The sequence below is a fragment of the Indicator indicator genome, chromosome 4 (genome assembly GCF_027791375.1).
Source record: "Indicator indicator isolate 239-I01 chromosome 4, UM_Iind_1.1, whole genome shotgun sequence".
Lineage (NCBI taxonomy): Eukaryota > Metazoa > Chordata > Aves > Piciformes > Indicatoridae > Indicator > Indicator indicator.
In genome coordinates, this window is record NC_072013.1 from 28,278,702 (window position 1) to 28,301,423 (window position 22,722).

At 41.9% G+C, this 22,722-nt stretch overlaps 1 protein-coding gene across 1 annotated transcript in view; it reads left to right on the forward strand.

Moving 5' to 3' along the window:
* Positions 1-399: 399 nt before the first annotated feature.
* The window catches only part of KCNH5 (potassium voltage-gated channel subfamily H member 5), a 154,723-nt gene continuing 132,400 nt past the window's right edge, over positions 400-22,722 (forward strand). The window contains exons 1-2 of the mRNA XM_054400289.1: positions 400-472; positions 14,430-14,553. Coding sequence (XP_054256264.1) covers positions 400-472; positions 14,430-14,553 — 197 coding nt within the window. The remainder of the gene's footprint in view (positions 473-14,429; positions 14,554-22,722) is intronic.

Here is a 22,722-nt window from a genome sequence, read left to right on the forward strand (position 1 = left end):
AAACTTCGAGGTGGTTTCCCGGAGAGCCCGACTCAGGGCAGCCAGGGTACGACGCTCAGCGGGGCACGGTAATAGCCATGCCACGCGAGGCCATCTCCGCGGGGCTCCGCTCCGCCTCCCTACATCCCCCCGGTCCCGGGGCGGCCCGGCTCGGCGGCGGGGCGGGCGCGCAGGCGCAGGGGGGGCGGGCGGCGGCATTCGGCGGCTCGGTGCGCGGTGCGGCCCCAGTCCGCGCTGCAGCCGCCGCGGGGGCGCCACTACCATGAGCGGCCGCGGCCGCCCCTGCGCGACTCACGGGCACCGGGCGCACCAGCCGCCGCCGGCCCCCCCTCGCCGCCGCCGCCGTCGTCGCTGTCGCCGCTGCCGCGCACCCCCGGCCCCCGAGCCCGGCGCTGCAGGATGCCGGGGGGCAAGAGAGGGCTGGTGGCACCTCAGAACACCTTCCTGGAGAACATTGTCCGGCGCTCCAGCGGTGAGAGATCCCCTCTGTCCATCCATTCCATCCACCCATCCCGCTCTCCGTCCATCCCTCCCTCCAGCCCCGCGGCGGCTCCTCGGGGCGCGGACCCGCCGCACCGGTTGCAACGCTGCTGTGGCTGTGCCAAAGCGGTGCCTTCAAGGAACGGGATCTGCTGTGCTCCACCGGTCTCCGCGGGAGCCGGCTCTCCGCGGTCCTTCTTCTGTCCCCTTTCACTTCTTACATCGTTTGCTTTGCTAGGAATTTGTAGCTTTTCTTTTTCTTTTTCTTTTTTTAATTTGTGTGAGCCACTTCGGAAAATAAGTAGACATCGTTTGCATTTCTAATACCCTCTCCACCCGTTGGGTCATTCTTTCCCTTCTTCTTGGTCTTTAGTTCTCTAATAATTGGACTTGCAAACGTTTTCATTCAGGGGCTCAAAGTCTTTGCAATTCTGTGACACTTTGAAGTCTGTGACAAAGGTACCGGGCAAGAGGGTGAGAGAGTAACTGTGATTTGGATGGTGGTGATCCAGCGGCTGGGCGGATGTGCAAAGAACTGTCAGCAGTCGCTCATCTACTGCTCCTCTGGTTAGGTGACTTCTGGACTGGAGTGTTTCAGGACTGCATGGCTGTCAAATTAGTTTTTCTTTTTAGAGCTGATTTTACCCTTCCATCCAGTGCACAGCACTGGTGAAGAGCACAGCTCTCTATCTGTACAGCTCCATTGAAGTTATATTGTTGCAGAGCACTGTCTCTGTGTCAGTGAAGATGCTGCTTTAGGCAAGTCTTGTGCTAGTTACATTCCTTCCTGTGTAGTCTTTGCACTGGCATGTAACTACTGAAACACAGGAGGGTTGGCACAAATGAAGTCCAGTAAGAAACACTGACTTTGCATCTGCTGGAAGATACATTCTTGGACAGCCTAAGTTTAGAGTGACCCAGCCATACCAAAGCACTGCTGTGCCAGCAGACATCTGGGGATGTGAATGGTAATGGTGGGCAAAACAGGGTACTGAGGAAATCTGCCACATGTATTACCAATCAAGACACTGAAACGATGTGAAATGGTGCTGAGAAGTGTTCACTTTCACCTTTCTATTGCATGATTCCAGATTTACCTCATATTTGTACTAATGTGTTTTGGTGTGCTGGCTTCAAGTTGGTTTTGGTGGCAGGTAGTGAATTAGTGATTCACTGACTGCCACAGTAGCAGGAGGGGAATGAGGACTTGGAATTTGTTTTAAAATGTTGTGTGCTAAAACGCCAGCCTTGTGTTAAGCCATAAGCTGTCTTCTGGAGGGCTTCGTCCCTCTCGCGTTGCCAGTGTCAGTTCTGTGGTTGGCAGCTGACTCCCTGTAAAGCTCCATAGCCGCATGCTCACTATGAGCTAGTTTCCAGCAATAGTCTATTTATTTAACAGAATATTGAATGGAAGCTTAATTAGTAGGGGTTTATATAGCGTGTTTCCTCTGACAATTTCAAAGCGATGGGTGAAATTTAATTACACTTCATAGCTCCTTGTGGAAGAGGACTTGCAGAGGCATTCCCAATTCGTACTTCCAGTTGTGGTGTAAATTGGGGCTTGGGGCATCACTGTTGTCTTCCCAAGGTCATGTGGCAATTCAGTGGCAGAGCTGGGCAAATGATTTGGGGTCGCCATGCTTTTATATCATGTTCTAATTAAATCAGATGTCCTCCCTGGTGAAAGCTCAGGAAAACTTTGAGATGTAAAAAACTGGAAAACTCAGAAGGCTTTCGAACATTAGACTTTAAAAGCACATATCCCCTTCCAGTTTTTAACTTGGTCTAATTTTGGAGCATAAATTGTGCTGAAATGGTCATTCATTCTACTTTTTCTCTGCATGATGCTGTAGAGGCAAATCTACCCCATTGGACCACAAAATGAAAAGTGGATTTGAAATTTGTTTTTAAGCCACGTAAATGGTGCCCTAAAACATGATATAGTTTTTTATTGTTTGTTTGGTTTGGTTTGGTTTTGTCATTGAGGATATGACCTTATTTATCCTTCATAAAAATAGTAATTTTCATTGGATTCTGCACTGTTTAATCCAAACATAATGGAATCCAACTGAGCAAATCTGGTTTGAGTATCTCTTCCCAGTCCTCAGTAGAAGGCAAGTACTTGGTCTGCTGACAGTGTGCTGGGTCTTGTGATTTTTTTTTTTTTTAAATCACCAGTTACCATGCAGTTTTTTTATTGGCAAGTTGACGAATGGGATGAAGGAAAGACTGATGATTGTTTTTAAAAACATAGCCTCAAAAAAAAGCCCTCCTATCACCTATCTTGGTTAAAACACACTCTCCATATTTTGCACACTTAGCAATCCCATTGCACTTCTTGACTATGAATCTTTTCTTAACAACCAGAAGAGGTTTGTAGATATCTTCTATTAGGCAATAGGTACAGCTGGAAAAATTAGACACATATTTCTGCAGAGAGGCTCTTCTTCAGGTGAAATGGAAGCAATAGTTTTGAAATGAAATCTAGGTAGAGACAAATTGCTCTAAGTTGCCAGAGAGAGATCTGAATAACAAAATTTAAAGGCAAAATTGCAGCAATTTTAAAATGTAGAAAGTCAGAACTGACGTAATGGGAAGATGGTGTGCAGACTTAGTGTGATGGCCATCCTGGTGTTAAAAGCAATCATATATTTAATTTTCAGCATTATTTATGCATTTCCTATTTAGGAATGTTGTGAATCTTCCTTTTTCACCCCAGCTTTGAGTACAAATCAGGTTATAATTGTGGAAGAAGTGCTCATGGTGCGTAAATCGAGCAAAGCATCTAAAAGCTGAGCAGAAAGGAATGGGGTGGTCACAGCTCTTCTGTCCTCCATGTATAGGGGGTGGTTTTCCTGGGCTGCCCTGCTGAATATTCCTCTCTCAGCCAATGTGACTAGGAAGGACAAAGCAATTGCTAAAGCTATGGGTCCCACAGTGTCTCTTTGTCTGCAGAACTTATTTTTTTTTTTTGGAGGTCACTATACACCTTGGAGCTTTTGAAGTGTTTAGAGCAGCAACATACTTTGCTTTCGGACAGCAGCAGGTTGCAGATGCTTCCCAGGGCTTTTGGTGGTGGACTGTAACCTCTATGATGTTTTGCTGGTTCTCTGCCCACACCACATCTGAGCTCCTCTCCAGGAGAGACAAAGTCTGGAGGGAGAAGCGGTGTCTGGTTTTAGACCAAGCGCTGCATTTGGTAAAAAGGGACACACAGACCTATCTTCAGGGTAATATCACTGCACTCTGCCACCTTTTTTTCTTTACCTTCTTTTGAAGCACATTGAAAATAAAGGTCTTATCTGAGGCACACAAAGACTGATAAGATCTTGCTGCAGCAGTGACTGTGCCCTGGATCTTAAGAATACCAGGTGTTCTGCTGAGCTGAAATAAGTGTTTTGTGGATTAAATGACATTAAGATGAGTGCCTTTTACTGCCATTAGTATTTTGGACTTTTAATAAGGACTTTCCTTAGGGCAATGTTCTCTCCTAAGATGTTCTGAGCAGTCTCTGCCTGTTATTACTAATGTTATCAGTTACTTTTTCAGTGCATTCAGAGGTGCTGCTGATACTGACCTCAGCTCAGGATTGCAGAGGTGTAGTGGGTGCAGAATTGGGCAGTTTCTAGAGCAGGGCTAGGCTTCATGGACCTGACTCACCTGCAGAGCAACCTGGCAAGTTGAGCCATGAACACAAGGGCAGAGAAACATGTCTGTCTTGCCTGTCTGCTGTCCATCTTGATCCTTCACATATTCTAGCAGAAAAAGCTGTCAACTTGTGTTAATGGCATATTTTCCTTTATGGTAGAGGATGGATGAATTTGGGGAAAGGTTTACTTGGGGACTTTGTCGCAGTATACAATGAGTGATAACAGTCTGGAAGAGTGACTTAATTTAGTGAAAGACTATATATAGTCTCATCTACATGATAAGAATCATCATTATTTGTTATTGTTTCTGCTGCAGAAACTCTTAGAAGCTTCCTCAGGACAATGCATCTTTCAGGTCTTTCGCAAATGTGTTTTGACACTTGGGCTGTAATCTTGACTACAAGTGGCTTACATGGGAATTTTACCATGAGCTTTAATGAAGCTGGCATGTAACTCCTGGCCTTTTTCAGCTTTGTGCCACTTTCCTACAAAACATCTCCTTTAGACAGAACTTTACACTCTGCTGGGTCCCTGTGACTTTGATGGAGGAAAGGATCAGCCCCATTTACAGGTGACCATGTTCTCTAGGCAGTTAAGGGAAGGGAAATGAGTGTCATATCTGTAGCACTGACACCTTTTTCATGTTTGTTACATCGATAGTATACATAAAATAAATGTCCATTGTCTCTCCTGTCCTTACTGGCCCGTGCGGTGTACCTGATGTCTTACAGGCAGAGGGACAAAACATTGTTTTTCTCATAGGACACAATATACATAGGCTTCTCTCCCCTAAATTAAAACAAGCTACATTTTCATGTGATCCAAATTTACACCTTGTGGAGAGAAAGTTCTTTAAAGCAAGCAGCATCAAGTTTGCAGGATGCCTATCATTGAGAATCCTTCCATGTAAATGTGGACATCAGCAGTTCCCCAAATAAAGACAGTAAACCAGGGGGAGAGACTTTCCATCTTCCAGTTCAGTTCGCTGTGGAGAAGTTACTGAAGGGATGACCAAAGAGCTTATGTCATTAGAGTTTTCTTTGGCATTTGAAGGCACAGGGTTCATTTTGCAATTTCTATGACTGCAGGGGGCCTGCTGATACATAAATCGATGCAAAGTGGATCTTTACCCTAAGAAGCATTACTAAATGACATTTGTGAGGAGTTTTCAATTGCAAGCAGCCTGCTTTCCTTACTTTTCATTTTGGCTTGCTGAATGCAGAAAGATGAAGCATATCTGGCTGCTGCTGAAAGTGGGAGAATTTTACATGGTCTGTATTTTTTTCATACGTGTGTTGTTTTTGTTTTTAAATAACCCTGGTTACAGCAGCTCTGTATCATTGCATTAATTTAGGAACCAAGCTAATGTTAGTTAAAGGAATAGCTGGATTTCCCTGAGGTCTGATCAGCTGCTTTGCAAATTGTGTATCTCCTCTTTCTAATATTTCTTGTTATTTCGGTGTTGCTGGGGAGTGGGATGGGGTGGTAGGAGAGTCCTTCTGCTCTGGCGGAGGCTGGAGTGCTGCCGAGCGCTTACCACAAGAGGTCACTGCGAGAGCTGTTGGTTCGCAGGTTAATACTGAAATCTGAGAAAGAAAAATTAAATTATTGATTTTTATTTTTTTTTTAAGTAGGCATCTAAGTTTTTTTTTTTATTGCTGTTGGAAGGAGTATACAGACAAAGAATAATGTCAGGAAGTTAACTGAGCTGTGGAAATACATTTAATTGGCCATTTTAACAGGGTTCTGTTCAGTGGTTAACCAGGATTTTAAGTTATTCTCCGGGAAAGCATAGGGAATAGGATTTTTCTGGTTTGATAAAATCAAGTAAGAAAAGAAGATTTGGGAGTTAGCACTCTAATGAACTGCTTTCCCCAAACCTGTTTAATCAACACAGTCAGTGACAGGCCATTTTAAGTGCCAATCCCTGGGTAACCCAGATAGCCAGGGCTCGATCCTGCACCCACACATGCCAGAGGGAGGAAGTCCCACTGCTGGCTTCTGGGAGACTCACCTGAAGCAGCACCTCGATGTGATCTTTCTCGTTGACAGCTTTGCTTCGGCCACTTGCACAGAGTGGAACATGGGAGAAGCAAAGGACTCTCTGCCACAGCAGGTTTGTTGAGATCCAGTCAGGTTCTGTGAAGCTACAGTCAGGACTAGCTTCAGGCTGAGGGTTTTCAGGAAGAGTCCTTGTGTCTAAACAACTGCTGTTACCCCAGTTTTCTTGTGTACAGGCACCAGAAGCAATCACTCATCTGTATAAAGCTAGAAATCTGATTTTTGGTTGCTCCTCATGGGTCTCTGTGTGCCTTGAGTAAGATCTACAACGTGCTCCAGTTTAAATTCAGTCTCACAACATCTGTGTTGTGTTCTGCATAATTTTAATAGTGAGCAGATTCAGTGGTGGCATTTAGTGGTAAGTAGGATAGGTGAGGATTAGTTTGACTGTAGGATAAATGAAAGTGTGAGGGAGAAACTGTGATCAGAAATGTCATTTTGCTGCAACTCGCAGAGATACTCCATTGTCCTTATTGGCTCAAAACTCTTCCTGGGGTCACTGACATTGTGCCACAATGAAGACGGGGGACCCACCTCTTTGTGCTCCTTCACATTGAGAATGATGAAAGTTACTTTTTTGTTTGTTTGTTTTTGAGGAGGTAAATTACAAACAGACTCTATTTTTTCTTCTTGAGCTTGCTTGCAAAACTGCTGCAAGCTGCTGTGTTCCCAGCTAAGTGACTAACATGTGGATGTAATATTTCAGCCAGTGCTGGATTATTTATCTTTTAATTTATTTGGGGAGCACTTATTTGGGGCAGGAAATGGATCATTTTAGGCTGGTTGATATGGTGGCATATTGCTCTGGCTTTTAGTCCTCTTTGCATTTTCATGATATGAGTATTAAGTAAAAACAACACTGGTACAGAAAGGTGACGTAAAGATTTAGTCCTTTGAGAGGTTTTTTTTTTTTTTCAGGCAAGCAACACTTAATGTGCTGGATAAATTGGATGACACTGATGTTTTGCATGCTTTAAAGACACCAGGGAAATAACAGCCTTGTTAGAAAACAGCAATGTGTTTTTTTTTTTCAGTAAGGAGTGCAAAGTGCTGGTGGAAGTTGCTGCTTCAGGCACAGAAGTTTGTCGGCAGCTGACCCCAGGGCTGGAGGGATTTTGGTATCCATTGAGGCTGATTTCAGAGGGCAGTGCCCTCCGAAAGGGATATTCTGTGGGGATGCAGTATGTCTAGAGTATGTGCTTTGAGTCACTGTAAACAACACCAGTAGAAATACGTATTGCCAGGGCCAAGAATTGCTCAGGAGAGCTAAAAGAAAATAAAAAATAAGAAGTTTTTTTTAGAAATCCCTTCCCCAACACACACTCAGAGAAGCTTCATGACTTTTCCAAGATGGTCTAAACAAGACTGCAGCTATATGCTGACTCTGTTTGGTTATATGGAGAGTCAGCTGACAGCAGTGTTTTGGAGCTTCTATAAGATAACATTAGCAGAAAAGACAAATTCCAGATGTTTCACAGAGCCTGTCAAGCCTGTGCAGTGGATGAGTGGTAATTCTGAAGAACAGCACTGCGTAAAGTTGCTTGAGTTAGGAATTTATTCCTGAATGGAAACACTGCTTCTTTTTATTATTATATTAATTATTATTACTTGTGTCATGCTGCTGCTTCATTTTTTTTTTTTCAAAACATTGTTTCAATTGTGACTTTTTGTTGGGATGAGATGGAATTCTGAAATGGCAATTTAAACAATTTTGGTTACAAGTGGTACCCAAGAATTCTTGAGAAAAGATGATTAGAAACAACGTTTCTCACTCGGCTAAGCATATCTCCTGGAATGATTTAGCTGTTCTTGCTCTTCTGTGATTACATAACATGAATTTTACAGTGCTTTGGGCATTTTGTAGGTTAAAAAAATAAATTGCTTTTACACTGTGGTCTTTTCTTCCCCCCTCCCCCTTTTTTAAAATTTTTAATTAATTTTTTAAAATACAAAACAAGGCTTAGGGCTGTGTTGAGTAGTAGCTGCTGCAAGGCAGAGCAGGATTAAAGGCTTGCAGCTCTACAGCAAAGGCTGTCTCTACACAAAAGAGCTTTTTTACCAAATAGAAATGCAGCAACAGCAAATACAATGCCTTTAACAATTGTTTCCCTCAACTGTGTTTTCCAACCTGAAATTTTGCTAACTGCCTCTAATATCCCAATTCCTTGCCATCAGTATTAAACTTTCTAACTAGGACAGTCATATTAGCTAATAAAAAGCTTGCTGACTTCCTGCTAGGAATGCAGGAACTCTTGAGACAGGCAAGTCTGCTGGCTGAGTCCTACTTCACTGCTCTCACAGACATGTCTAGTTGAAGAGCTACACGACCTGTGATTTCTGATTTGGGCTTTCTACAGTGTATCAGAAAGAGGGAAGGGTAGAGAAAATGATTGTTGGAGGCAATGACATTCAGACAAGCTTAGAAATAATAGAAATTGACTTTTATCTCTAAGGAAATGGGAGGTGGAAAAGCATTTTCGTGCATCAGAGGAATCCAAGCAAGGATGAATGCATTACCAGACCTTTCAGGCAAATCATGCAACTTTTGAAGTTAGCTGCATATTGATGTTTTCAGAGTATGAGATATCAGCACACGGTAATCTGGATCATGGTTGCCTATGGCTTCATATGCTGGATCAGACCACTGGTCTGTCAGATTTACTGCCCTGCTTTGAACAATGGCCAATGTCTAACAGACCATGAGAGAATTTCCCAGCCTCCATAGTAAAATACTTGTGAGATTGGTTGCTGCTGCACATGTTGAGAGAAGACTTTCCTTTTGGGGCCAGAGCACAGATACTGCTCAGTGTCTCACTGCAGAACACAAGCTGTATTTGTGCATTGCCATCAGTAACTCTGGCTATCCTTGGCAGTCCCCGTTGTGACACTGATCTTTCAGTGAAATTGTGGTATACTTAAAATCTGAGTAAATTCAGGTGTTCTGGTGTAGCTGTAGTAGCTGAAATAGGTGTTGCTCCGTTATTAGTAGAAGAAAGAAATACTTATCCTTGAGAATACTTCTGGTATAATGCATTTTGTATATATATATATATATAAAAAGCTTACACAATGTAGCTCTTCTCTATTGAATCCAAGAGGAAGACAACTGTGGAGGTTCCAGTGCTGGTGTCCTTGCTATGCTCATCATCCTGCAATTTGCAGACCTTTTGTTGGTTTATTTTATTTTTCTTCTGAAGAACATGCAAAACACCAGTCTTACTTGCTGGAGACGAGAGCAGGCAAGAAGAGCTTGTCTCTTCCATGACGGGAGTCTGAGACTGGGTCTGTCTTGCTGAAGACATCTCCCTGGGAGAGCAGTCCTAGGTGTGTAGCATATCAGGACTCATGCTTTAGCAAAGACTAATTGTGTGAAAGTCCTTTGGTATGAAATAACCAGTGTGGAGGGAAGGGAAGGACCATGTGTGAACCTAGGATTTGATGGGACACTTTCCTGGGTTGGTGTCATGTTAAAATGCTGTGGTCTGAGTGCCTTTCCTCCCTGTTGTGTGCAGTGAGTATGGATGTATTGCAGGAAGGAGCAAGTCAGTTAGTAGCCTGTAAACAGGTTTGTAGCAAACTTGTCTTTTGCTATACCTGATCTGCTTGGTTACTACAGGAATTCACCGCAGAGTCACCACTGCATGGAATAGGGGGACATTGAGGTGCCCTTGGCTAAGGGTCCTTACTTTGGAGCTGCTGGCAAAGAAGGCCAGGAAGAATGTGCATCCAGTTCTGTTGGAAGGGAACAGACTCATCTTTGGTGTTAGACTACCCTATGGCAACTGGAGATGGAGGAGAAACGAGGTTTTTCTAACCCTTTTCTCTTACAACCAGTTTCAATCAGCCATCTGGGAATTGAACAGTGTGGAATTTGCAACAGTCATACTGATGAAAATCTTAACCTAAGACACAACCATGACTGACCTTTCTTAGCAAGGAAACCATGAAACTGAGTTGTAGAAATACAAGTCACGGCATGCGGATGAATTTAGTGCAGGACTGGCTGTTAGGACGCAGCCTCAGGGGAGAGAACTGTAGAGGGGAATTTTGTGGGTGGTTAGTGGTGATGATGTGATAGGCAATAGTCTCTTCAACTACACAAAACTCCTAGAAACCCTGAGGTTGTGTTCTCTACTAAGGAGTCTCTGATGCTGACCAAGATTAGATTTCAAAACAGACAGTTAGAGAATATACAAGATTCTAAAACAGACAGAGAATATACAAGAAGTCACAGCAGACAACTCAAAGCAAAAATCAACTCTGTGTCCCTTTGCACTCTGAAATTGTAAGAAATTATGGCAATTTTTTTTTCTCTCAAAATGCCCTGTCATCCAGTATGCAGTTTGGATGTTTACAGCTGGATATGAGCTGGCCAGCGTAAAGTTAAATCTGCCTGGAGTTTTGATGTGCAGAAATTGTGGAAATAGGGAAGAATTAGCATGTGTCTTGGTTGGAGAAAATAACATGACTCTTGATAAAACATAGGCTGGGTATGGAGTTCTATGGATGCAGAGACCTAAGTACACAAGAAAACCCAAGGGTCAGACACTGACCTTAAATTCTACCAAGCTGCTCACTGAGCAGTGGCATTAATGAAACATGGATTTTTATGACTTTGTGCTTCCAGTTAGAGTAATTTGTCTCTAACAAGATGCAAACATTGATTCAAGATTTTTTCTTCAGCTGGAACAAGACATACATATACACATTCACATACTGACCATGGATGAATAATCCTTATTTGCTTGAGAGCTAAAAAGAAGTCAATTAAGTAAAGGAAAGTTTATGGGGATAAAAGAAAACATATTCTGTCTGGTCATGTTTGTAGTACAGACCTGATCTAACCTTACAAATAGTAATATCTAGCAAGATACTTTTGGTGTCTATTTTTTTCAAGTTTTATAGGATTTTTTTTTTTTTAAAATTATCAGTAGCTTAGCTTTATGTTTTATTTCCTCCCAAGTTTCTGGTGGGTTTGATCAGTTTAGTGAGTGCCATGTCAAATATTTTGAGGCCTGCAGATGTAAAAAAGTGTAAAGTCCATAGAAGACAACCATTAAATGCTCTGTCAGCCACTGTCTGCAACACACATCTTCTGCTGTGTACTCTGTGTCCTGAAAGAGTAATGTGGTGGGAATACACAATCAAGCTTATGGCTGCTGGACAGAGACTCTTTGAAACAGGGTTTTATGATTTTTGGGCTGTGGTTGGCTGGGGAGTATCCAAATGTGCAAAACATCAATAACTGAGTTTGGTATTGCTGTTTCTCACTGCCCAGGTTGTACTCATTGTATCTAGATATGTGAGAAAAACTGTAGTGAAAGGTAATCCTGTGAAGAAAGCTCTTTCCAAATCTAACCAGAGTGCTTGTGATATTGATTGTTTCCATGTGGGATGGGAAGTTAAGAATTGCTTATGTTCCCATCCTCTCCACTGCTGGGGAGCAGTGGTGGCAGGGTGTCCACTGTGGAGGGACCCCAGCAGGTTCAGGGTGCTGGTGGTGTCTATACTTTTCCAAATCGGAGAAGATACAAGGTCTTGGGGGGACAGCAATGCAATGGGATGTGCTTCATGTGTGAACCCTTTGGTTTCCAGGGGGTTAGGTTATCTCCTGTGTGAGTATCTGCACTGGCCTGAGTCCTTGGGGCAGAAAGGTCAGGGAGATTTTATGTAATGCTCAGGCTTTACTCCATGTCTCCTGTAGCTTGTAGTGAGGACATCTTGTGGGTAGGAAAACAAATATTTAAAGTTGACATTTAGGCTTACCAATATCTGATAGATTAAAATAAATTCTTTGATCTTAAGAGTGTTAGATTTCACAGTATCAAAATTTTGGTCACATTGCTTGGCTTTTAATTTTTAATTTTATTTTAAAATGTGTTTTATTTTCCATATAAAATCCAACAATCCCCAGGTTGGTTTTTTTTTTTACAGATTCATGTTTAGAAAAAAAACCAAACCAAACCAAACCAAAAACTTCAAAGAAATGTTAATTTTTTCAGTACACTTTCCTTGTTCAATGGAATAATGTTTCCATAATGTACAGTGTGTAGCTCATACAAACCCAGTGCCACTTTTATCTGAAAATGAATGTGTGCACCATGTGTCTGTAAGTAATTGGCATAACCATTCCTTGGCTATCATGAGGAGAATTTGTAAAAAATTATTATTTTTTCCCCTCCAAGCTCTGCCAAAAGGAACATTTCCTACAATTCCTATACAGCAGCAATTGTTAATAGTTACATTTTAATAGCTTTTTAGCTATCAAGTGGAACGAGTTAGTTCCATAACTGCAGTCAAAATGAAATTGAAAACTAACAGTAAAAATTATGAAAACTCCAAAGATCATCACAGATGACAATTTGAGAATCTCTGCTAAGTGAGAGTATTCTTTCTGAAACAAAATTAGGAATGTTTGTGGTGTTGATGAACATAAAATGTGTTCAACAAAATGGGTGCTTCCTTCTTTGGAAATACCTTGCTAAAAGTAAGGATGGAAGGATCTTTCCAAACTAGTGAGTAAAACTACTTTAGGACTAACTTGTAATATGTTGGTGCCAGTCTGTGCACTGACTGAAAGAACAGATGAGTGAAGCAACATTTAAACCTGAGTTTAGCCTCCCAGAAATACTCCCTGCCCATATTTTGTATTTACAGCAATGGATGAATGCTACTATGATGAGCCAAACATGGCATTTCAGGACATGTTTTAATGGCCATGGTGGTGTTTGGTCAGTGGTTGGATCTGATGATCTTGGAGGTCTTTTCCAACTGAAATGATTCTAGGAAACCCAGAAATTACATTTTTGATAGACTGTCACTGAAATTAAATACCTGTTCTGTGTTATTTCAATGTATAAGTCCCTTTGGCACTCATCATTCCTTGACCTTGCTGAATTTCCAGGTGGGTCACCTAATACCTGCCCTCCCAGGTGGTACAACGTGTCTCGTTACGTACCATGAGATGTGGTGGGGATGTCTTTCCCTTTCCCAGCAGTCCCTGGCACTCTCAGTCCCTCATCCCTAATGAGGAACCTAATGAGATTCAACAAGGATAAGTTCAGAGTCCTGTACCTGGGAAGGAATAATAAACTGCACCAGTACAGGCTAGGAAGTGATCTGCTGGAGAGCATCCCCGTGGAGAAGAACCTGGGACAGCAATGTGCCCTTGTGGCCAAGAAGGCCAATGGTATCCTGGGATGCACCGAGAAGAGTGTGTTCAGCAGATCGAGGAAGGTTCTCCTCCCCCTCTACTCTGCCCTGTTGAGGCCCCACCTAGAATATTGCATCCAGTTCTGGGCACCCCAGCTCAGGAGGGACAGGGATCTGCTTGAGAGAGTCCAACGGAGGGCTACAAGGATGAGCAAGAGACAGGAGCATGTGCCCTATGAGGAAGGGCTGAGAGACCTGGGGCTTTTTAGTCTAGAGAGGAGAAGACTCAGAGGGGATCTGATAAATATATATAAATACATGAGGGCTGGGTGTCAAGAAGGAAGGGACACTTGCTTCTCACTTGCGCCCTGTGATAAGCCAAGGGGCAATGGATGTAAGCTACAGCACAGGAAGTTCCACCTCAACTTGAGGAAAAATTTCTTTACTGTAAGGGTCACAGAACACTGGAACAGGCTTCCTGATGATGTTGTGGAGTCTCCTTCTCTGGAGATTTTCAAGACCCATCTGGATGCGTTCTGTGTGACCTGTGCTGGATTATATGGTCCTGCTCTGGCAGTGGGGGTGGACTTGAAGATCTCCAGAGGTCCTTTCCAACCCCTAACATCCTGTGATCCCAGGGATGCTGGCTGTGTCCTGCAAAACAGACCATGACCTGCCAGGAGGAAATATTTACTCATCTTAAGCGAGAGAGTTGTTATCAATGTTGAGCATACATACTGTTCAGCATTTAAAACTAAAGTTTCGAAGTTAAATTAAGGCTGACTTCAAGATACATATAAAATGAAATCCAAACATGATACATTGCCTAGATATTGTGAATGAATGAGTGTTTTCTAGATCATTAAATCTTTGGTGCTTATCTCACTATTTTTGGGGTGTAAGAAGCTAGTTATGTTACTAGAAGTTAGGTTTTTTTCATCACAATTTCTTTTCTTATGCTCATTTTGCTTTTGGTTCCCTCTGAAATTTCATGCTGAAAGTCTGTATTGGCTGTGTAACAGAGGGGGTTTAAATGTACTTTGCCACTGACAACAGCCTTTTCTCCTCTCTTCTTTCTCTTTACAGAATCCAGTTTTCTGTTGGGAAATGCCCAGATTGTGGACTGGCCTGTAGTTTATAGTAATGACGGGTTTTGTAAACTCTCTGGATACCATCGAGCTGACGTCATGCAGAAGAGTAGCACTTGCAGGTACCCCGATTGTCTGTTTGTTGCTACTTCATGTACTTTTAAAATCATAATCTGCTGGGAAGAACAGTTGGGCTTTGCAAAAAAGAAACTTTGCTTTGCAGAACTGAAACAGGCTTTAAATGAATGAAACCAGTAACTTACCCAGGACATGGTAAAGCACTTAGCAATAACTAAGTGTTAAGTCCTTTGCTAAATCTGAAGTAGTCTTTAGGATCCTGTAAGACTTGATCCTAAATAAGAGAAAGCTAGAGCTTAATGATATTTAAAAAAATAATTTAGAACATCTACAAATTTGTTGTGTTTCACCAAAATCTGTTTTGAAAGCAATCCAGACCAACCTAGCCTGGAAATTCCCGTTATCTTCTGGTAACTGCATAAATGCAGTGGGCATTGCAGGAATAAAAATTGTTTGCTGGAAAGGCTTTTAAAAAAAATTTGCAGTGAATGAGGGTGAACTACAGGTGCTCCCAAAAGAAGGGGTAAATAATATGAGGATTTAGACCTTATTCTTCTCTCATATTTGAAATTTATCCTGATTAATATCAGTATGAATGTGCTCTTGTTAATGACTCAATAAAGAAAGTGGTGTTTTAGATAATATATTTTAAAGGAGTTTTTTTACTAAATTTTTGTTAATTCTCCAATTATCATCCCATGTTATTCTATAGCCCATGTTGGTCCCCATTATTACACACACTCACACACAGAGAACATAGCAATGTGCAAACTGCATCTTTACTCCTAGGAGAGTGATAAAGCTGATGTTATATTTACTCTGAGCATTGCAGCTTTATGGCTCTTTCCTTTTGTTGCTGGTCTTTCAGGAGTAGGCAGCTATGATTTATGGTTACCCATGTATCTGCAGTGTGTCTGCTGCATCCTTTAAAAGGAGGTGCTCTGGGTAAAGACTAAATCCCTAATGTATGTGTGTGTGTGTGTGTGTGTGTACACGTGAGCAAAGTAAACAAGGCAACAATGAGCGGCTGAGATACGAGCCTGTGCAGGTTTTCCCTTTATGTGTTCTTGGAGTGACCAATGCCAGGGCACTGGGAGGGGGGTGCTGCATATCTACTGCAGTGATTTTTGGGAAATGGGTGCTACCAGACACTGATCACTGACTGATGTTCCAGCTGGCAGAAGCAGGGTAGTCAGTGAACCTGTCCTCTGATGTCAGTCATCACATACTCTGAAAAGCAGCACAGGCTGAAGTGTGGTTGCTGCTTTCATCTGCTAGGAAAGGGAGAAAGCCTTGGTGGTTCAGGGCTGCTCTGTGCAGGCAGGTGTCCTCTATTGGTCAATGGAGAAGAGATGGGCTCATGCTGGTAATCTGAAGTTCTTGTTCACACAGCAGCAACAGAGTTGATATGCTGAGCGAGGCTGAAAGAAGCAGCCTTATTGCAGCCATCCCAGATACACATACATGCTTTCCCCTTTGCTCTCTGCTGTCCTCTATATTGAACTGCATATGCCTTCTGTGAAACACCAATTTTTAGTCAGTGCATGTTAAAATCATGAAAAATACAGAAAGAGATTGTACAAAAATGCTGGGGAAGTGGAAGTTTAGCAATACCTTACTGATAATAATTCCCCTGTGCCTCAGATACTGAGAAGACCAAAAGGTTTATTCCATGTGAGTGCTTTTTGTGAATGTGATGGCCTGTAGTTACCATTTGTAAGGATCTCATTTTGACCATCTTCAAGTAGATCATAAAAATGAATAAATAGATGCAAATTCAGGGAGGAATTACTGTGGAAATGGAACATGTAGCAGAGATTTATTTATTTATTTTCTTCTTTTATCATCATTCTTTATAGCTGTCATTTGGAGAGGCCTCTCTGCATGGCTAGTACTTCTTTTGTGTCTGGGTTTTAGCCTGTGGAGTCATATATGTAGCATGCTTCATAGGAGACATCCCAGTCTTTGCAGATTAAAGGAGAGCTGGAGAGGTTTCCAGCATGGTCTGACATGCAGCATGCAGCCTGCTGGAGCAATGTCTTTGGAGATGCTCTCTAATCAAGAGCTGTGAAGCTTTATGGAATGGAAAACAGTCTTGAAGGCCAATGGTGCCTGCTTAGGCTTATTCAGTAGGATGGCACAGGATCATTAAGGTTGGCAAAGAGTTCTAAAATCAAGTCAAACTGTCAGCCCAACAGCACCATTCCCACTATACCATGTCCCAGATTGCCATGTCTAACATGTTTTTTGAACACCTCCAGGGATGGTGACTCCAACACTGACCTGCGCAGTCTGTTCCAGTATCTGATTACTCATTGGAGTTTTTTCTGGTATCTGGGACTATTATTTATATTATTTTCTGAGTTAGATTCTTAGTCCAGATTTGCTATTTTATGCCCAGGTTATGTTACATAAAAATTGCTTTATATATAATGTTTGCTTTACTGTTCTAGGGCAGGTGCTCTGCGGTAAGAGTACTTTGGTGCCAAAGTTTATTGCAGGTTCTGGGCCTATTTTTACAGCTTTTTAGTGCCAAATATCCAACCAAAACAAAATACACATCTTCAAGCAAGATAAATCTAGCCCCTGGTTCTAGTTAATATTGTTACTGATCATAAGTGTGGTAAAGGACAATATACACATTTTGTAATTGGTCATTTTGCCCCTGCTTATAAGATACAGTGCCTTCAAATCATCTTTCACCCATGCTTTTCTCCTGGGTGGTCCAGTGAGTATTCACTATATCTTCTTTCTGTCTGTCCCAACCTTGTATTTTACATTGAGGCTTACATCATATATTCAGTCTCAGGTGGTCTTTCCTAATCAAAGGGAGGAGTGGAAGAATTGAAGTCACTTCAGCTCAGGAAATGAGTTAGTCCTGTGACAACCTGGTAATCCCTTTAGTTTTGCATTTCTCTCATCTTTTTCCTCAGCAGCAATGTGCTCACTGGCAGAAAAATCACATAGAAATACGTCAATACAAGTACCAGTCTCCTTAGTTTCATGGGCACTCTATCAAAGGCACAGTGTATACAGGGGTCAGGCTTCATGAACGTTGTGTGATGGGAATCAGTGTGTGTTCTTTCTGGGTGCACATGGCACCCAAAGATGATTGTGTAGGTGGGGCTGACATATAGAATAGCTGGTATAAATGAGTTTTAAAATGTGCAGGATTCTTAGGTGGAAGAGCTTGTGTGCTGGTGAGTCATTGCTGTGCCCAATGAGAAGGACTGACAGTCCAGAAGGAACAGGACATCTGCAGCTGACACCTCTAACCTTCAATTAACAATGTAAAAACCCCTGCCTGGAGGTGCACAGATAGATCAACCAGCATGCAGGCAAACCACTTGTTTCATGCCCAGTTGCCCACAGACACGACAATGTATGTCTTCATGAATACGTTGAAAGAATTAACAATTATAAAACATTAAAATCCAGTTTAATGTTGCAAGAAATTCAGTTGTCCTCCATCCCAGTGGGGAGATGCTGCTGCCTTGCTGCTCCATTAGTCCACCAAGTAAAAGAAGTGTCACAGCATAGAAATGTAAAGCTAGGAGTGAGGGAAGGGTGCTGAGGCACAAGACAGTGGTGTAAGGAGTGTGAGGCATGGTTGGATTTGATGATCATAAAGCTCTTTGCCAACCTAAATAATTCTGAGATTCTGTGAAGTAATATCAGTGTTTTCTAGTATTGTTGCTTGTCAGCTAAGCTCCATGTTCTCATCAAGCTCTTTGGAAGAGCAGTACCTGGTTTGAAGATGTAATCTGGCATTTTACATTTGTCATTTTATAGAATCATAGAGTCATAGAATTGTTTTAATTGGAAAAGATCTCTAACATCATCTAGTCTGACTGTTGACTGAAGTGCTATGTGTACACATTTTTGGACACCTCCAGGCATGGCGACTCTACCACCTCCCTGGGCAGCCTATTGCAATGCCTGACCACCCTTTCAGTAAAGCATTTTTTCCTAATATCCTAACTAAACCTCACCTGGCACAATTTAAGGCCATTTCCTCTTGTCCTATCACTTGATACTAGGGAGGGAAGACCAACACCCCCCTCATTACAACTTCCTTTCAGGTGAAAGCAATAATGTCTTGCTTCAGTCTCCTCTTCTCCTTTTCTTTGCCTTCCCTTTACATCACTTACTCTTTCTTGCACCTAAAAGCCTCGTGCCAGGCTGGGAACGGCTGGTTGCTGGTTTTGTTTTCAAGAAGAAACCTGCTTCTAGGTCCTTGTTTGTATGCTGCCTTCCAGCTACATGGGAGGGAATTTCATCTCTTTGCTGATATGGGTGTTTATAGGTAACAATTCCACCTGGACACTTCCAGTGCCCCAGTCAGAATCTCTGCTATCCCTGGTTTTGATTTACTGCCACTAGAAGTGGGATTAAAAAGAGTCTGCTAGTGGAGCTAGAGGCTCCAGTGAAGCTAATGGCAAAATTCCCACAGTATTCAAAGAAATGGGGTTTTGCATGGTGGGTACAGTGTGCTGGACTTGAAAAAAAGTTAGATTTGATCCTGAGACATCACATCTGTGACCTGATTTTTGTGTATGTGAGAAGGCCTTCTTTGCACTGACAAAGCTGTGCAAAGAAAAAATGCTGAGTGTGTCAGTGGGAACCAGGGAGCTGCACTTTTTCTCTTTAGAAATGGGGTCTGCTCTTTAACTTGCAAAGTTTTGAAGCTATTGATGTGTATCTGTATTTGCTGCTCCTCCTGGGTAGATGGAACACCTCTCCTATGAGGGCTAGAACACCTCTCTTTGAAGGATGGCTGAGGGAATTGGGATTGTTCAGCCTGGATAAGAGAAGGCTCTGGGGAGACCTTATTGCAGTTTTTCAGTGTTTAAAAAAGGGCCTATAAGAAAGATGAGGACAATCTTTTTAGCAGTGCCTGTTGTGACAGGACAAGGGGTGATAGTTTAAAACTAAAAGAGAGGAGTTTTAGGCTGGGTAGAAGGAAGAAATTTTTTATGATAAGGATAGTGAAACACTGGTACCAGGTTGCCCAGAGAGGTGGTGGATCCCCCATCCCTCAGAAGCATTCAAGGTCAGGTTGGATGGGGCTCTGAGCAACCTGATCTATTTGAAGATGTCTCTGCTTAGTGCAAGGAGATTGGACTAGATGACCCTTGGAGGTCCCTTCCAACCCAAAACATTCTATGATTCTGTGTTTGTCTATTGTAATTAATGCATTTGCATCCAACAATTTTGGATACACAGAGCTATAAATTGTATGTGGGATCATATGCCTTCTGGGCTTCTGTATTAGGTTAACACAGCTCACAAGTTCGCCTTTCTCATCACACAGATGGGAGGGGAAGTAACACAAAAAAACTCTGAGTTGAGATAGGGTTTAATGAGATGATAAGATGCACAATTACCTTAGCCTGTTTGAAGAAAAGCACAGTACAGTGCAGAGGAAGCAGCAGAAGCCAGTGACCTTCCCCACCCCTCAACCTGCAGCCCCCACCAGCAGAAAAGACCAACCCCCCCCAAAACCAAAAGCAGCAACCAGAACAGGGAGCCTCTCATGTTACAGTCTGAACTTAAACCCCATGAAAGTTTGCTCCAGGCAGAACTTTCATTTTGAAGCTGGCATGAGAGCTTCATGGTGTTGAATATCATCAGCAGATTCAAGTCAACCCATGAAAGCTTCACCTGTCCTCTATCCCAGATAATTCCTCACAAACCACTGTTAAATACAGCCCTGGATTGCACTGCAGACCAGGAGCTGTTCTGGTGCCACTGCTCTGGATGCTGACCAAGGATGGAAAGATGGGTCTTTACTGTTCCTGGTGATGCTTTCAAAGGGAGATAGGAGCCTTAGGCATCTTAAATGACAAATGCTCTGGTTTAGTGATGGAGAAATCATCTAAGGTTGTGCCTTTCTCTGAGTGTTTCAGTAAGTCTTATTTCTCTTTGATAAGTCTATTTTCTAGGTAGTAAGATTCTCAGTAGCAGGGTGGTTTTGATATTTATGTCTTGTACTGTTTGCACTGAAGGCACTCGACAAGCACTAAATAGCAAAACACATGAGGCAGAAAAAGACAGAGTGATTGACTGAAGAAGTAGGAGTCCCTCCGTGCGTACAAAATAGGGCAGACTAAATTAAATTAAACCTGTGATAAGCAAAGATCTTACATAACTTTTACAGTGAGTGGCTTTGAGGTTTCTTTGGAGCTGTTAAAAATCGCCTTCAGAAAAAATATTTTACTATTCCAAAAGCCTTTAAAATGTCTCTTTATATGTGAAAGTAATGTGAGATTTGAGCATTACAGGTTTACTGCAATAATAAGCAGCCTTTAATTCAAAACATAAAAGAGATTGATTGTATTCAGCAGTGCTAACTGGTACTGTCCACCACTCAGAATGCTGAGTGTTATTTGTCATTTTAATGCTAATTTATGATGACTATCTGTATTGTAGTCCATGTAAAGTCGATCATTCTAACAAATTCTTGTTACTTTTTCCTTCAGGACTCAGAGAAACATTGTCTTAAATCTCAAGAATACAAAAAAAAATCAATTGCACAACAGGCTGTATGAAAAGTATCAGCTCCTATTTTGTCTTGCAGTCAGGAGGGCGATCTACTTTACCTCATCAGTGCATTAAAAAAGGCATAGAATAAAAATAAAAACCAAAACAACAAATAAAACACTCTTTGTTGTCATCTCATGTATAAATGTATAAAAATTATCAGCCGAACTTGGGAAATAAAGGCAGGTCATGTGAAAATGAGCCGTAGGCTGTGTTTTGCATTTCCTAAAGATAGCCATGTATATTAATGATAAGCAGTACCGTAGTGAAGCTCTGTGCCCTGCTGAAAGCATGTCCTATTGTCAGTTGGTGTAGTGGCATCTCCATTACAGTGCTGTTCCAAAGGTAGCAGCTATGACTTGTCATTAATCAATGGCTCTCCTTGTGTTACCAGGGTATGTCTGTAGTGACACACAGATGGCGTGGTCATGGATACCCCAATTCTGCCTCCATCACCCAGGCTGGGCAGAGCCCATTACCTCCCTTGGTTGGCTGTGTAAAGAAAAGATTCATAGTCTGGCCTTCATTGAGTATTTTAATGCTTGCCGAGTCACTAACCACTATGCTGTTTTATTGTTTCTTACAGAACAGTAGACATAAAATAAATGTTTATTGAACCTTTGGAGGTCTGTTGATCAATAAAAGAGGAGCTGTATTGAAACCGCAGAGGCACTGATGGCTTTTCTTTCTCAGGGTTGTCTGTCATAGGTTTCAGCTGAAGCTCCAACTCTTTGTGATCAAAGAAAATAGAAAAAAAAAAAAAGGATCAATTAAAGGTATATTCATTCAAGTGTCTGAAAGCTTTTATCCCATGTTCCATTTTACTTCAGTTCTGTAATTGGGATTTGCACTGAGCAATCTTTGCTTGTTTTTAATACAGAGCTGAATGACAGTAATAGCCTGGCTGTTTCCTTACAAAAGCCTTCAAAAGTAATGTCAGGGAGCTGGATTTGCTTATACCAGCTGAAAGTCTGAGCTGGACAAGAATGCAAAGATGAGATGGTGAAGTAACAAGGAATAGCAGAATTAAAATCACATTTTTGTATTCTCAGTCTGGAGAGGGATGAGTCTCCAAAAGCATTTAAATGTTTTCTGTGTTTTCACTGAAATATTAAAGAAATGCAGTACACAGTAAGGAAAATTAGGGTGAATTTGGTTGTGTTTGGTAGTAGGTATAACTACACTGAGACACCTCATACAATCGCTTTCTGTGCTGCATTTTTAGAGAATTACACTCATCACTTCTGATTGCTTAAATCCTCCCTCCTGTTGTAACCGGCATTTAGTAAAAGGATTCCAATTATCTTGTTCTGGAAACATCTTCACAAGATTAGATTTGTAGCCATCAGTTGAGCCAACAGCCTTTACCTGGAATAGCTTTTATTCTTCCTGCAGAAGCCTTTTCAAGAGGATTGAACAGAATTTGGAAGGCTTTAGAGGTTTTGTTCAGTTTTCTCTGTTTTGACAGCAATATTCTCATGACCTGCAGCTGTGGCAATAATGACTTTATAGTCTTTTTTTTTTTCTTTTTCTTTTTTCTTTAACGATAGGCTCAAAAAAGCACTCCATGGAACTTCACAGTAGATTAATTTGCTGTCATTTACAGTAAAAAAGGTGGTCATGGTTACTTACTATTATAGATTTTCTTGTGAGACTCTAAATACTTAGAT